Source organism: Chelonoidis abingdonii, chromosome 11 (assembly GCF_003597395.2).
Source record: "Chelonoidis abingdonii isolate Lonesome George chromosome 11, CheloAbing_2.0, whole genome shotgun sequence".
In the NCBI taxonomy this organism is placed as follows: domain Eukaryota; kingdom Metazoa; phylum Chordata; order Testudines; family Testudinidae; genus Chelonoidis; species Chelonoidis abingdonii.
The window spans coordinates 21,529,304-21,544,651 of NC_133779.1; the positions used below are offsets into that span (position 1 = coordinate 21,529,304).

At 56.9% G+C, this 15,348-nt stretch overlaps 2 protein-coding genes and 1 long non-coding RNA gene across 3 annotated transcripts in view; 2 read left to right on the forward strand and 1 right to left on the reverse strand.

Annotated features, from left to right (window-relative positions):
• Positions 1-15,348, forward strand: part of PPP1R35 (protein phosphatase 1 regulatory subunit 35) — an 80,469-nt gene that overhangs the window by 25,642 nt on the left and 39,479 nt on the right. The gene's annotated exons all lie outside the window — the stretch shown is intronic.
• On the forward strand, positions 6,916-10,245 carry LOC142047448 (uncharacterized). Its single transcript, XR_012656716.1, has 3 exons — positions 6,916-7,092; positions 7,771-7,806; positions 9,295-10,245. It is a non-coding gene; the product is annotated as an uncharacterized LOC142047448 (long non-coding RNA).
• NYAP1 (neuronal tyrosine phosphorylated phosphoinositide-3-kinase adaptor 1) overlaps positions 11,144-15,348 on the reverse strand; it is a 9,656-nt gene continuing 5,451 nt past the window's right edge. The window contains exons 2-6 of the mRNA XM_032762938.2: positions 14,582-14,880; positions 12,873-14,051; positions 12,138-12,344; positions 11,757-11,866; positions 11,144-11,191 (exon numbers count right to left, since the gene is read on the reverse strand). Of these exons, the coding sequence (XP_032618829.1) occupies positions 11,144-11,191; positions 11,757-11,866; positions 12,138-12,344; positions 12,873-14,051; positions 14,582-14,880 (1,843 nt within the window). The remainder of the gene's footprint in view (positions 11,192-11,756; positions 11,867-12,137; positions 12,345-12,872; positions 14,052-14,581; positions 14,881-15,348) is intronic.

Genomic DNA, 15,348 nt, shown 5'->3' on the forward strand with positions numbered 1-15,348 from the left:
CCCAGCGGCTCCCAGCCCCGCCCCAGAGACCCCCCCAGACCCCCACCACACTGGGGTTCCCTGCCCCCTCGAGACCCAGTCCCATCCCCACTGGGACCCTCAGCCCCTCCCCCTGAGACCCAGGGGCCCCCCATTGGGCCCCTACCCCCTGGAGATCCAGGGACCCCACCAAGGCCCCCAGCTCTGGCCCCCCTGAGACCCAGGGGCCCCCCATTGGGCCCCTACCCCCTGGAGATCCAGGGAGCCCCAGCCCTTACCCCCGAGACCCAGGGGCCCCCATCAGGGCCCCCCTCTTGGGCCCCTAGCTGCTCCCCCCAGAGGCCGTGGGGCCCCCCACTGGGGCCCCCAACCCCTCCCCCCATTAGAGACCCAACAGCTCCTAGCCCTGCCCCACTGAGCTACCCCATTGGGGCATGCAAACCCTCCCCCCTAGAGATCCATGGCCCCCCAATGGTGCCCCCAGCCCCTGTTCCCCAGAGACCCAGGGTCCACCCACTGGGGCCCCAGTCTCCCCCCCCAGAGACCCAGGGACCCCCAGCCCCTCCTCCCCAGGGTCATTTCACCAGGGCTCCAGTCTCCTCCCCAGGGACCCAGGGTCCCCCCGTCGGAGCCCCAGCCTCCCCTCCAGAGAGCCAGACCCAGTGCCGGATGCAGTTGCGATAGTGCTGGGAAGAAAGCCAGGCGGGATTCATCCCCCCATAGCTGCTTGGGGTGCCTGGCTGGGTCCCCCGTCGTGCTCGGAGCGGTACGGAGACGTAAGTTGTCTGGAGCGATGCTCCGCGGACTAATTTCACACCTGGAGCTTCTGGATCCTTCTTCGCTTTCTGCCCCCAATCCACCACTGTGTAGGGTTGTAGGTTTATAACGCACAGCCAGACTTCTGCCTCCCCCCAGAGGTGGCTGCATGTCAGCACTGCCCATCTGTAAACAGCTGTTTTACCTCACCCCAGAGGCTGCTGCACCTCAGCGCTAGGCAACAGATCCCTATATAAACCGCCTCCTCACCCCAGAGACGATTGCATCTCAGCATGAACGAAGGGCTCTCCATATAACCAGTTGCCCTGCCCCAGAGGCAGGTTGTCACGGGGTCCCCGGGCGATGCTCTGGAATTGCTCCCCACAGAGCCAGGCAGGACTTTGGGGAGCCTCCTCTGCCTTGGAGCAGACTTGTTCAGGGCAAGAAGCTCACACGGCTTCAGCTCCTGGATCTCTTCTTGGAGCATTCAGCATCCTCTGCCCCTCCATGCGCTTCCCATAGCGAGCCCGCCTCACCGGGGTCCTGGGGAACCCACCGGGTCCTGCACCCCCACTTTGCAGTCAGACGTGGCTCTCAGCCAGCCAGTAAAACAGAGGTTTATTCGATGACAGGAACAGGGTCTAAAACAGAGCTTGTAGGTACCGCGAACCGGACCCCACAGCCGGGTCGATTCTCGGGGGCAGTGAGCCAGACCCCCACGTCTGCTCTCAGCCAGCTCCAGGCTAACAACCCCCTCCAGCCCCTCCTCTCTGCTCAGCCCCTTTCCCGGGCCAGGAGGTCGCCTAATCTCTTTGTCTCCAACACCTTCAGTTGGCACCTTTGCAGGGGAGGGGCCCAGGCTAGGAGACAGAGTGCCAGGCATTTAGGTGCACTGGTCCCTTCCTCTGCAGCAATCCCTTATTCCACCACCTAGATACTTAAGAACTGCATAGGGGAAACTGAGGCACCAACACAGCATTGAGAGGAAACATTAAGAACATTCCCAGTTCATCACACAGGTGCATCTCAGTGCCAGGTGTATAACCAGCCACCCCCTACCCAATTCTTGCTGCATCTCAGCGCTGGGCAAGGGGTCCTTATTTATAAAGCATCTCTGGGTTTGTTTTACAATCCCAACCTGCTTTAGAAGTGTAAGAGATTAGTTGGGAAAACCACAATCACCCCTGCAGTTTCCTTTGGAGGCGGAAAGACACCAAGGCGGACTGATTGCTTCACACGTTTGCAGCGTTAGATCTCGCAGCCCCCAGTATGCAAGGGGGTGGAGTAGGCATGGTGGAAACACAGGAACCCTGCTAATGAGCTGTTTGAAGGGGATTCTTGCAAAAAGTGTGCCCGCCCCTTGTTTCACTCACTTGCTGTCATCTGGGCTCCAGGCCCATCTGGGATATTGTGTCCTGCTCTGGGCAAAAGCAGTGGACACTTCTGGAGTCCAGAGAAGAACAACAACAAAAAGCAATTATTAAGTAATGCTCCCATTTATAGCCTTGGGCCCAGTGTGCAGATTAGCCTTACGCGAGTACCTCAGTTCACAGAGCAGTGGAAGGATCAAGCCTATGATTGGTGTCAGCCAAAGGGGGGGGTGTAGGGAAACTGAGGTGGGCCTGAGCCAGGCACTGTGGGTCTTCAGATGCACTGTCCTCACCCATTTACATGTGTATCTGTCTCCCCACCCCCACGCGTCTGATTGAAATTCACCGCGAGGCTGCAGCAGAGGAAGGAGCTAGTCCATCTCTCTCCAGGCAAGTGTTCTTGTGAAAATGAGGCGTTCCAGGGAGCGAGGGAAGGCGTGTGACTGAAACATGCTGGGCTGTTGGTGTGTTGGAGGGAACATCACCGTGAAAGCGTGACTTCCCCCCAAATGGTACTTGTGTCATAGCACGAGGGCTGCCCTGGGCTCCACTCCTGTGCACGCCTGCAGCCCTCCCTCGTGCAGCACTGCTGTTAACGTTACCCAGCTGCTTGGGCCGAGGTGACCTGTCCTGCCGTAACTGTGGTGACAAGAGCCACACACAGCAATTGCGCTGTTAAAAGCGCACCTTCTTCTGCAAGGTAGACCGAACCTATATAACTGGACAGGCTGAACGTTCCCCAGAACTGGAGAGATGGATACTAGAGTACTGCATCTGGTTCTGGTGGCCCCGTTTTAAATGGATGTTAAAAACTCAGAATGTGGGGTAGAAACAAGCCACCAAAAAGTTATTCAGGATCAGAAGCACATGCCTTCGACCCAAGGGGCTCGATCTGTTTAGCTTATCAAAAAGAAGAATGAGAAGTGACTGTGGTGTCTAGCAACTACACCCCACCCCACCCCAGGAACCAATCCCTGTAGCAAAGCTCATTGCCTACTCTGTCCCCATATCTACTCTAGTGGCACCATCAGAGGACCCAACCACATCAGTCACACCGTCGGGTTCATTCATCTGCACATCGACTGATGTGATATATGCCCTCATGTGCCAGCAATGCCCCTCTGCCGTGTACATTGGCCAGTCCGGACAGTCCCTATGTAAAAGAATAAAGGGACACAAATCGGCCATCAGGAACGGTAACATACAAAAGCCGGTAGGTGAACGCTTCAGCCTCCCTGGACATTCTATCATAGATTTAAAAGTAACTATTCTTGAACAAAAAAACTTCAGAAGCAGACTTCAAAGAGAAACAGCAAGCAGAACTAAGAATTCATTTGGCCAAATTTACACACCATTTAATTTTGGGCTTGAACAGGGAACTGGGAGTGGCTGGCTTATTACAAAAAGCAGCTTTGCCCCTCCTTAAATTCACACCTGCCGCATGCTAGCATTGGGAGTGGCAGGGGCTGGCGGCTTTCCATTTAGACGCGACTTAGGCAGTCACCTAAGGGCGCCCAGCATTATGGGGGTGAGCGGCAGGCGGCTCCGTGACGCTGCGCAGTCGTACCTGCGGAGGTCCCTGCTGGTCTCGCGGCTCCGGGACCTGCCGCAGAGCATTTTCTCGCACGTTGCTGGGTCCCGCGGCTCCCGGTGCCCTGCCAACAGGCCTGCGGCAGCTCCACCGGAGCCACAAGACCCGCGCGCGGGGTGGCGAAATGGCCTGGCGCGTAGGGCGCCAGAAACCCTGGCACTGGTCCTGGGGAGTGGACCCCATCCACCCTGATCGAATCGGCTCTGACACTAGTTCCCTGCTTGTGAGGTACTCCCTTCTCTTCATGTGTCATTGTATAATGCCTGCAGCTGTAACTTTCACTCAATGCATCTGAAGAAGTGGGGGTTTTTACCCACGAAAGCTTATGGCCAAATAAATCTTTAAGGTGCCGCTGGATTCCTTGTTGTTTTTGTGGATTCAGACTAACAGGGCTACCCCCTGATACTTGTGGTGTCTAAGTACCTTCATGGGGAGAAAATGCCAGGTGCTAATGAGCCGTGCAGTCTAGTGGAGAAGGACAGAACAAGACCCAGTGGCTAAGAGTTAAAGCCAGACATGTTCCAGTGAGAGATGAGGCACCAGTTTTTAACAATGTGGGTGATTAACCATTGGACCAAACCCCCCCAGCGGGGCAGCGGGCTTCCCATCCAGACTGGAGGTTTTCTGGAAAATGCTTTAGTCTGGCATGAGTGACTGAGCTGAATCCAGGGTTAAGTGGGTGAAGTTCTCAGACAGTCTTGGCCAGGAAACTGCTCGGACTGAATCCCCCGGTTGAGCAAGAGCCGAGCTTTGGAACGAACCTCCCGTCTGGATTTTAAAATCGCCAGTGACGGGAAAACATTACAAAACCTAAACTTGATTTCCCCAATACTAATTTCTCCCTACGGTTACTCACACCTTCTTGTCAACTGTCTGTAATGGGCCACTTTCTTACCACTAAAGAAGTTATTTCTCCTCCCTTGGTATCCTGCTGTTCGTTGATTTATTGCATTAGACTAACCTCACACTTGGGAAAGCAGCCCCCATCCTTTCATGTATTTATACCTGCTTCTGTATCTTTTACTTCATACATCTGATGAAGTGGGTTCTAGCCCATGAAGGCTTATGCCCAAATAAATTTGTTGTCTCTAAGGTGCCACAAGGACTCCTCAGTTTTTTTGCTGATACAGACTAACATGGCGACCACTGAAACCGGGAAACCCTCCGCAGCCCCTGGGAAGTTGTTCCTGTGGGTTGTTCCTCGCCCTGTTCAAAATGTGCGCCTCTTTTCTGGTCTGAATTTGGTCCGCTTGGTGCCCTCAGAAAGACACTGGGTCCCGAAACGAGCCAGTTGTGTTTCCGGTGGGGAGAGAAGGAAGTGTGGAGGGCTGAAATATTCAGACTCTTTCCCTCAACCTGCCGCCCCTTTGCCAGAGCGCAGCACAAGCCAGGCTGCCGCTGGGGGGCTTCTTTTCTCTCTCCCGCTTTCAGCACTGATTACCGTCAAACTCAGCCCTCCGTTCAGCGGGGATCTGGCTGGGGATATATAAGGTGACCAGATATCCAGATTGTATAGGGACAGTCCCGATTTTTGGGTCTTTTTCTTATATAGGCTCCTATTAGCCCCCCAACCTCTATCCCGATTTTTCACATTTGCTGTCTGGTCACCCTAGGGACAAATCTTGTGCTGAGTAGGCACATATGGAAATGAGCGGGTTATTAGGGAGGGGTGGGGCTTGCGTTTAGGGTCCTGGGTGAAACGGGGGCAAAGGATTGCCTGGCTGGGTTGCTGAACGCCTTCAAATCCTACCCTGGGAGTCTAGTCAGGTTTCACCTCCAGACTGGAGCCTGCAGCGCATGCTTTACCCCAGCACGTGGGATTGAGCTCAAGACTGGATGATCTCATGGGCCCGGCCAGCTCTAGGAATCCCTGGAGCTGTCGGGTGCTTGGATTGGTGTGTGCTGGGGCCCTGTACTCACCCAGTCAGCACAGGTCCGGGAGTGGGAGACTCAGCCCTCCAGCCCCGTCCCAGGGGCTAGGATTGCCTTCCCCCCGGGGAAAGGAACACACACTCCCCCTCCCTTCCACGGGGTCTAGCAGGAGTCTACCTCTCCCTGGCTTCCAGGTGCCAGTGGGGAAAACCTGTCAATAGTAGGGTGACCAGATGTCCCGTTTTGAAAGAGAGAGTCTCATTTTTGGGGACTTTTTCTTATATAGGCTCCTATTACCCCCCACCCCACCCCGTCCTGTTTTTTCACAGTTGCTATCTGGTAACTCTAGTCAACAGGAGCCGATAACGAGACAGTCACAAGTTAAAGTGACTCAGTGCTGTGCCAAGCAGCCTGGCCGGAGCTCCAAGGGGCAGGGTCCTCCCTCACCTGTGCTCCTCCTTCTTAACGCCCCGTTTGAACCCACAACAGCTCCTCAATCCCCTCCTGCCCAGTGTGGAAGATCTAGAGCCCAATAACTCTGGTTGGGTTAGATCAGAGAAAGCCCCGACATTCAGGGTGACAAACTGTTCCCCCCGCTAGCATCTCTCCCAGGAGATTGTGTAAGCCTTTCGAATACGTTGGTTCCTCTAATTTGCCTGCTTGGATCAGCGTTGAGCTAGCTAATGGTGCTAGCCCAATCTGTCGGTTTCAGCGTGAGGGTCCCCGTTGAAACAGTGAAAGGACCGTTGTTAGACTTCAGAGTCAACAGGCCATTGAGATGGCTGGGGTCTCTCTGGGCCGGTAGAAGGAGAAAGATGCTTTAAGACACTTATACGCCACGTCTCGTGTTCTCCTGTGGGACACAGAGGATTTCTGCCCACCTTGCAGAGGTGCATCAATCACACTGGGGCAGCTCCCTCCTCTCCTACAGATGGGCTCAGGCTCTCTGCACATTCAGGCAGCATCACTTAGTCAGTGGGGTAGCCCCACACGTGGTTGGCTGAAGCAAGAGCTAGCAATTTCTTTTTTAACTGGAAGCCCAGATCCCCGCTGGGCTCAGGACTGGCTCAGGCTTCCGCCCTGGCCCAGCCCATCAGCCTCCCTGCCTTGAATGAAAGAAACGCCAGTCCCCGGACAGAGAGGCTAGTTTGCAGCTTTCTCTTTTAATAGTGCACAGAATCACTTTACAAAAGAAATCCCCCTTCCCCCCAAAATAAAGAATCCTAAACACAGAGGCAATTCAACACTCGGGATCTTGGTTGTTTTGGCAACACCTTTGTGTGTTTGTTTTTGCAGTGACCCTACTTTAAATCCATTGTCATCGTCCTTTGTTCTACAGCCCCGGGAGCAAACTCAGCAGAGCCCACGCCCGCCCCGGCACAGTGGCAAAGCGCCTGGCTAGAAAGAAGGGTAATCTGAGGAACAATCCTTCACTTGTCTCTGCATCCCAGAGCACTGTAGCGACACAGATCCGGCCTCGCCACTGCTGCAGCGCGGCGAGAGGGGAAACCAAGGCACCAAAAGGTGAAGCGACTTGCTGGGGGTTGCAGAGGTAGAGCTGGGATAGAACCATGGAGTCCTGAGTCCCCGTCTCCACTGCTGTAAGCATCAGACCATACTCCTCCCCCTCCAACCCCAGAGCTGGGCACAAAACCCAGGAATCCCAACTTCGAGCACACCCCCCCCCCGATCTAACCACTAGTTATCACTTCCCTCCCAGAGCTAAGGATAGAACTGAGTCCAGAGTATGAACCCCCCACTCCCCTGCTCCAGAAATGCAGAAACTAAGAAGCCGCCTCTCCACAAAGCTGCCAAAATAACTTCCAACTCGAGCTAGTGTAACAGTGTGCGTTGGCCTTGTATGTGTAGCTGCCTGCATGTGGCGAGATAAGGAATCCCTCCATTAACACTTGTGTGTGGGGTGGGGGGATTATGGTACCACGAATCCTCACCTTGTCCTTTGGGATAGGAGTGGAGTGAGGGCAGACTAGGGCGACTGGATGTCCCGATTTTATAGGGACAGTCCCGATTTTGGGGTCTTTTTCTTATATAGGCTCCTGGTACCTCCCACCTCCTGTCCCCATTTTCCACATTTGCTGTCTGGTCACCCTAGTGCAGACCCAAGGCCCCGAGGCACCTGCGGGAAGCAGAATTCTCATTCTGTGGGAAATTTGGTCATTTTGAAATTGCTTTTCCTTCCAGATCAGAATGAAAACCAAAGACTTCCTAACTTCCCCGGTAAGTGAAGCTTGGGGAAATCATGTCATTATGCTAAATGTTTGTTTCAATTTTGACTTTTAATTTTTTTCATATTACAATTTACGGCACAGAAGAATAAAACATCTCTATAATTACAATGTAGATTATCGAAGATGAAAACATTTCATTTCAACCTGACTGTTTCAGAGTTAGATCATTTATAAGATCATTATGATGCTGGTATTTATGATATACACTGGACCCTCGCTAGAATGCATGTCTATATAGCGCAAATTCGCATAGAACGCAGTCGCGGCCATGGATCCCAAATGTAATTCCTTTAATTGCAGTTCATTTTAACGCACTCCCTGCGTTAATGCGGTAGCATGCATGGATCCCAAATCCCGCATTCTAGCGAGGGTCCCGTGTATTTGTAATCAGTCTAAAATTGAAAAAAGCCAGAATATATCAGAAAGAATAGTATTTTAGAACTGAAATTGATAGTTCTATCTAAAATTGAAAAAAGTCAGATTGAAACCATGTTTGCTTAAGATTCACTCATAAATTGTATGTAGGCTTAGGATAATTCCATTTGTTAATAATTTTGACAAATATGTTTATTTTTAGGGATTTTTATATATTATTGGTTTAAATGTTCACAATTGCACAAAATTATGGATTTTTTTTTTCAATTTTGAGTGCTCTAAATCGGTGGTCCCCAACCTTTTCGTCTGCGAAACGCTTCCGAATTTCTGTGGCATTTCGGCGGCGCCGCCTCTCGATGACATCGCTTGTCAGTGGCAAGCGGCATGATTGAGAGGAATTGCAGCCAAAATGCTGCAGAAATTCGGCAGCATTTCAGCAGATGCTCCACTGCCGGCCAGGACGCGGGCCTTTGCTCTAAATTTTCGCAGTTGAGACAAATTACGGAAGGTCGGACAATAATTAATGACAGTACAGACTGAGATTCAAAAAGTTAAAGCTTTATGGCTGTTAAAACGTAAATTGTCAATATCACGTGAAAATATACCAAGTAAATACCTTTCAACTCGAATAAGTTCTCAAGTTGCATTTTTCTCCCTTTGTCTATCTGTAAATGTTGACTATCATTGATGGAAATATTTTTTCCTTGGTTTGTTCGTGGCCGGTGAAATCCATGTTGACCAACATTTACCAATAAATATCGAATCCTTATTTATAATACCTATTATCATCTAAAATTAAAAAAAACATTTTGTTTAAATATGTTAATTTCTAGTATCATAAATACTATTATATATAATTATACTGTATATGAGCTAAAAATTTGATTGAAACAAGTTTCTAATGATTGGATTGTTATATGTAAACACAAAAAGTCAAAATTGAAACAGTGTTCTTATTTTAGCTGAAGAATTTTTAAAAAATATGAGATTATATTATTCTTTATACTATATAAGAATCATATTGGTCTGGTTACTAATATCTACATTTTTAAAAATCTGTCTAGCTAAAGTAGAAACATTGATTTGGAGTTTATTTTGACAGATGATGATCATGTATAATCTAAGCTGAAATAAAACAATTTGACGTGAAAACTCCAAAGGTTGCGCTGAAAAGAAATGTTGCCCAACCAGATGCCTGCTTGTGGGAAGTTGCCATTTGCATCAAACAGCATTTTTGGATGGAAAAACCAGCCCCTTGGGCAACTGCTGCGCAGGTCGGCCGGGAAGAGGGGTGGAACCAGGGCTGCAGATTCTCTCCGAAGCAGAGCCCCAGGGATAGATTTTTTTGGTGCCTACCTGCTATGCTAGGAAACAAGGTGAGTGCTCTGGTGTGTGGAGAGGTGGCTGTTTATGCATTTCATGTGTGGTAGCAGCTCACACTCCAATCCCAAGGCTCCACCCCAGGCCCGGCTGCTTGCTACCACATGTTCTGCATTCGGAGCCGCTCATGTGTTCAGAACACTGCCTCCTCGTGAAAACGCGGCCAGAGTGTGAAGCGCCTTGCGAGCTGGCAGGATCAGTGGAGCCAGCCTCCACGTCCTGCTGTCCGCATGTGTCAAAGCGAAGCCGCGTGCGCCTGTCGGATACCGGGGCTAGCGAAGAGTGCTGGCCCGTGTGCCAAACAGGTAGAGAGCAGGAGATCTGGCCATGCGGGCCTTGGAGCCAGAGCAGCATAGCTGAGGCCTGTCCGGTGGAAGCAAAGGCACAGAGCGATGAAAGTGGCTTGCCTGAGGTCACACACTGCACCAGGGACAAAGTTGGGCATAGAACCCAGGAGTCCTGGGTCCAAGCCCCCCTGCTCTAACCCACCAGCCCCCACTTCCCTCCCAGAGCCGGGGAGAGAACCCAGGAGTCCTGGCTCCCAGCCCCCACTGCTCTAACCCACCAGCCCCTACCCCCCCCCAGAGCCGGGGAGAGAACCCAGGAGTCCTGGCTTCCAGCCCCCCTGCTCTAACCCACCTGCCCCTACTCCCCCCCAGAGCCGGGGAGAGAACCCAGGAGTCCTGGCTTCCAGCTGGTTCACCCTGACTCTAACCCACAACCCACTCCCCCAGAGCCGGGGAGAAACCAGGAGTCTGGCTCCAAGTCCCCATGCTCTAACCCACCAGACCCCACTCCCCCCGAGCCAGGAGAGAACCCAGGCAGCCTGGCTCCCAGCCCCACTCCCACCCAGAGCCGGGGAGAAACCAGGAGTCCTGGCCCCAGCCCCCCTGCTCTAACCCACCAGACCCCCACTCCCCTCCAGAGCGGGAGAGAACCAGGAGTCCTGCTCCCAGCCCTACCTGCTGTTAACCGCCTACCCAGCCTCCGCGTATAGAGCAGTGATCCAGCTGCATTTAAAATAACCTCTCTGCTTCCACCTTCTCCTTGGAAACCGCTTCTGGAGAGGGGACCAACCCCGTCCTAAACCGGCCAACCTGAATTAAAACCGAACCTCCCGCCCAGGCGAATGTTTGCCTTTGAAATCGATCGGGCGGAAAGGAAGCAGGCCGGCTGGAACGGGAAACCCTGCTTTATGCTTTATTTCTCTATAAAATTACGCCCCCCCCCCCCCTCCCGAGCCCCGTCCCAGCATAAAATTTTGCAAAGCAGTTTCATTACTCATACACTTGAGACAGCCTTCCATCCCCTGGCGAGTGAATTAAATATGTCAGGGCGCAGAGAACCCAGGCGTCCTGGTGGTTGGTCCGGAGGCATGCCAGCGTCCCAAGTCGGTCCAGCCGTCTGTCTATAAAACGCTAACGGGACTGGTGGCTGAGAAGGACTGTACCCAGTGGGGCCAGAGGGGAGCGTTGGGAGTCTGTGGGGCAGCCAGAGGGAGTCAGTTTTGTTCTGTAACCCCCCCCCCCCCCGGAAGCTTTGATTTCCCCCCCAGTCTTGACCCTCTTCCCTTATGATGACGGCAAGCGCAGTTGGGTGCGCCTGGCCACCGGTGACACCTGGTTGTGACGCCCACCCAGATCCGGTCCAGGGGCAAGCGGAAAGGGGTGCTGTCCATCACCTCTGGGTGTCCCTCCCCCACTTCATCCGATCCAGGCCTCGCTCGCAGTCAGCATCCTGGCCGGCCAACCGGCTCTCTTCTAGCGAGGCACGATGGGATGGGCCCCGCCAGGGAGCAGAGGTCACGGCCGACGCAATTCACCCCCTCCGCCCTCCCTGGCTTGGCCCAAGCGCGTGGTGGGCATGCGGCCGTGCCCCCGGCGTCATATGGCCGTGTCCCACAGCACTGTGTGCTGATCTTCTCGCCCCTCACTCCCGACCCGCAGCCCCTGCCAGCCCAGCCCTGCCCCCCTCCAGCCCTGCCAGTGCCCCTCACTCCCGACCCGCAGCCCCTGCTAGCCCAGCCCTGCCCCCCCCAGCCCTGCTGGTGCCCCTCACTCCCGACCCACAGCCCCCTGCTAGCCCAGCCCTGCCGGCGCCCCTCACTCCCGACCCGCAGCCCCTGCTAGCCCAGGCCTGGCCTCCTTGCGCCCAGCCTGTCTCCCTGGGTGCTGGACACCTTACCAGGCTGGCTGCGTCTTTGGGGTGGCTGCATGGCCTCTGCGTGTGAATCACGGTGTGTCGCACCCCGGAGGTGGAAGCTGACCGGCCCAGGCGGTAACCCCCGGTGAGGTCTGGAGAGTGGGAAGCCAGCCGTGAGATGGGTCACCCCATAACCCGCACCCCCTGCCCTGCCCCCCATGGCAGCGTACCCCCCACTGATCCTCCTGCCCCGCCCCCCACCACCCTGCAACCCAGCATAACCCCACTGGGATCAGCTCTGAGCCAGAGGCGAGTGCTGGCTCCTGCTCCCATCCCTGTGGATCTCAGCTCCCCCAGTTCGTGCCAAATCCCCCATCCCGGGGCAGCCCCCCATCCCGCTTCCCTCACAGTGCCCGGGGGTACCTCCATTGCGGTGGCAGGCAGGGAAGGTCTGGCATGGCACAGGCAACCCCGTTCGGCTGCCCGGCATCTTGGGCACCATTCCCTCGGGGCCTGGGGCCCGGACAGGTATCCCTGACAGCGAAGGCCCCGCCAGGGCTTTCTCCTCCCTCTCCGGCTTCAGCTGTGCCTCACCGCTGCCGTTCCAGACCTGGGCGCCCTCGGCAGGCTCTGCCAGGGCAAAGGTCAGGGTCAGAGGGGAACGTGTTTGAATCCTCCATCCCGAGCCCTCAGTGCCCGCATTAGGGACAGGCCCCTGCCCCATTCCCCACCCCCCTGAGCCAGGCAGTCTCTGCCCTGGGGCCGGGTGGGAGCCGGCGCCCCCTAGAGGGGACAGGCCCCTGCCCCATTCCTCACTCCCCTGAGCCAACCAGTCCCTGCCCTGGGGCCGGGTGGGAGCCAGCGTCCCCTAGAGGGGACAGGCCCCTGCCCCATTCCCTGCCCCCTGAGGCAGCCAGTCCCTGCCCTGGGGCCAGGTGGGAGCCGGTGCCCCTAGAGGGGACAGGTCCCTGCCCCATTCCCCACCCCCCTGAGCCAGCCAGTCCCTGCCCTGAGGCCGGTGGGAGCCGGCGCCCCCTAGAGGGGACAGGCCCCTGCCCCATTCCCTGCCCCTTGAGCCAGCCAGTCCCTGCCCTGGGGTCGGGTGGGAGCTGGCGCCCCCCAGAGGGTACAGCCCCCAGCCGCATTCCCAATACTCACTCTCCGGTTCCTTGCCTTTCCGGTTGGCGTAGAGACTCTTCCGCTGCAGTGCCCACCCCATGCTCAGCGTCTCCTCGTCGGCACCAGCCACCACGTGGGAGCAGGCGATGCTGGCGAAGGCCCCGCGGTCCTGCAGCTGGAACTTCACCATGGGCGGCACCACCGTGGCCTTGGCCCCGGTCGCCTTGACACTCTCGTAGGCCGGTGGGCGCTTCATCACCCCGCAGGGGGCTGGGTAAGTCCACAGCATGCCCAGGGGCGGCGCGGGGCGCAGGGCTGGCTTGCCCATGGGCTCGGTGGCCGGCCGGGCACACAGCATGCCGTGGAGCACCGAGATCTCCTTCTCCGTCTTCTGCTCGGCTGGCAGCCCCGAGTGGGTGGTGACTTTGACAGCCGAGTACACCATGGTGTAGGACATCGCCGGCTTATCCTTGGCCGGCTGTGGCACGGGCAGCATGGAGGGCAGCGGCTTGGCCGGGGGGCAGATCAGGCTGTGGGAACTGGGCAGCTCCTTCTCCGCCTTCTGCTGCCCGGCCGGCTGCGGGGGCAGCGGGGTGGAGTGGCTGCGGGCGCGGCCGGAGGGCGCCAGGGCTGGGTGTCCCGGTGGATGGGGCGCAGCCGGCGCTTCCTTGGCATGGCAGGGCACGGGGAGCTTGGAGGCTTCCTGGGTGCCCGCTTTGTAGCCTTTGTTACCCGGGCCCTGGGGGAAGGCCAGCAGGGGCGGGCGGTGCTGGAGCAGGTTGGGGAAAGGCGGGGGGATGTCGCAGGGGGAGGTCTTGCCCTTGTCCGCCTTCGCCTGGCGCGGGCGGGGGGAGGCGGGCACGCCATTGGCCTCCTCGGGCAGCGGGTACTTCATCTCCTCGTAGATTGCCTCGCTCTCGTCAGAGTCGTCCTCCCCTGCCGGGGGCGGCTGGGGGCCTCCGGCGCCCCGGAAAACGTCCCCCACCATCTCGATATAGACGGGCTCCTCATCCTCGGGGTCCGAGCCCTTGGCGTGACCGTGGGAGAAGGCCCGGCCGAACCGCGGTGGCGCCCCCCCGCCCGTGGGGGTCACCAGGGGGCGACTGGAGTAGGTCTCGTCGAAGGAGACCGACAGCTGGGTGTTGGGGCTCCGCTTAGGCTTCTGGGGAGGCACCTTGCGCCCCAGCTCCCGGCTCTCGGAGCATGACTTCTGGGGGCCTGGGAGAGGGAGAAACTAGCGCTCAGATGCAGCCACCTCTAGGGTGGAGTGGCTGGTTACCCAGAGACCCCTTGCCTGGCGCTGAGATGCAGCCACCTCTGGGGCGGGGGGCTGGTTTTCCCAGGGATCCCTCGCCCAGCGCTGAGATGCGCCCACCTCTGGGGCAGGGCGGCCGGTTACCCAGAGACCCCTTGCCCAGCAATAAGATGTGGCCACCTCTGGGGCGGGGCTGCTGGTTACCCAGGGACCCCCCCTTGCCCGCAATGAGATGCGCCCAGCTCTGGGGTGAGGCACAGCGGCTCCCCTGTTTAGGACTGGAAAGGAACGCGGGGTTTGACCGAGGCGGCGGGGCGGGAGGGGGTTGCTGAGGTTCGGCCTGGACACCAGAGCACTGGGGCTGGCTCTGCCCTGGCAGGGGAGGGCAGCCCCCTACTGAGTCCCTTGCCCCGTTCCCTGCAGCACAGCGCCCCTAGTGGCACACAGGAGAATGCCATGTTCCCCCCCAGCTGCACCAGTCCAAATGCCTCACCGGTTTTCCTGCTGCCGGCCAGCTCGGCCGGCTCTGCCACCCGCCCCTCGCCTGCCATGCTGAGCTTGGTGCTGGGGTGGCGCTTGGGCTTGGCCGGGGGCTTCCTGGCGCCGGTGGCCCCCTCGCCATTCCCCACGCTGCCCACCGAGTGGCAGGAGAGGGAGCGGGGCGCCATGCCGCTGGCGCAGGGGTGGGGCGTGTGCTCCTGCCAGGCCGGCATGGTCATGAAGCCCATCCGGAAGTGGCGGCGGAAGGAGGCCACGTCCTGGATCTTCCCCGCTCCTGGGTCCTTGGTGGAGCTGTGGGGGGACAAAGAGCAGGAGGTGAGGGGGCGCAGGATGCCTGGGTTCTCGTCGGGGCTGCTAGGAGTCGCAGCAAGGCGGGTAGAGCAGGGCAGGTGCCATCCTTACCAGTAGTTGCAACGGTGTGCTACAGCCGGGCAGTAAACAGCGATTGCAGCTATGGGTGTCTGTGCAGAGGCAGATGACAGTTTTGGGGTTTGGGGGGGAGACCTCCCTACCCCTTCCACCAGCAATCCCGCTGCCTGCCCCCCCAGCACTCCTGCCGGGGAAATGGCGTCGGGCTGCAGGGGTTTTGAACTGGGACTGTTCTTAATGTTTGCTCTGAACACTGTGTTGGTGCCTCAGTGTCCCCTAGGCAGTTCTTAAGTATCTAGGTGGTGGGATAAGGGTGTGTGATTGCTGCAGAGGAAGGGGCCAGTGCACCTAAATGCCGGGCACTCTGTCTCCTAGCAACTGATGGCCTGG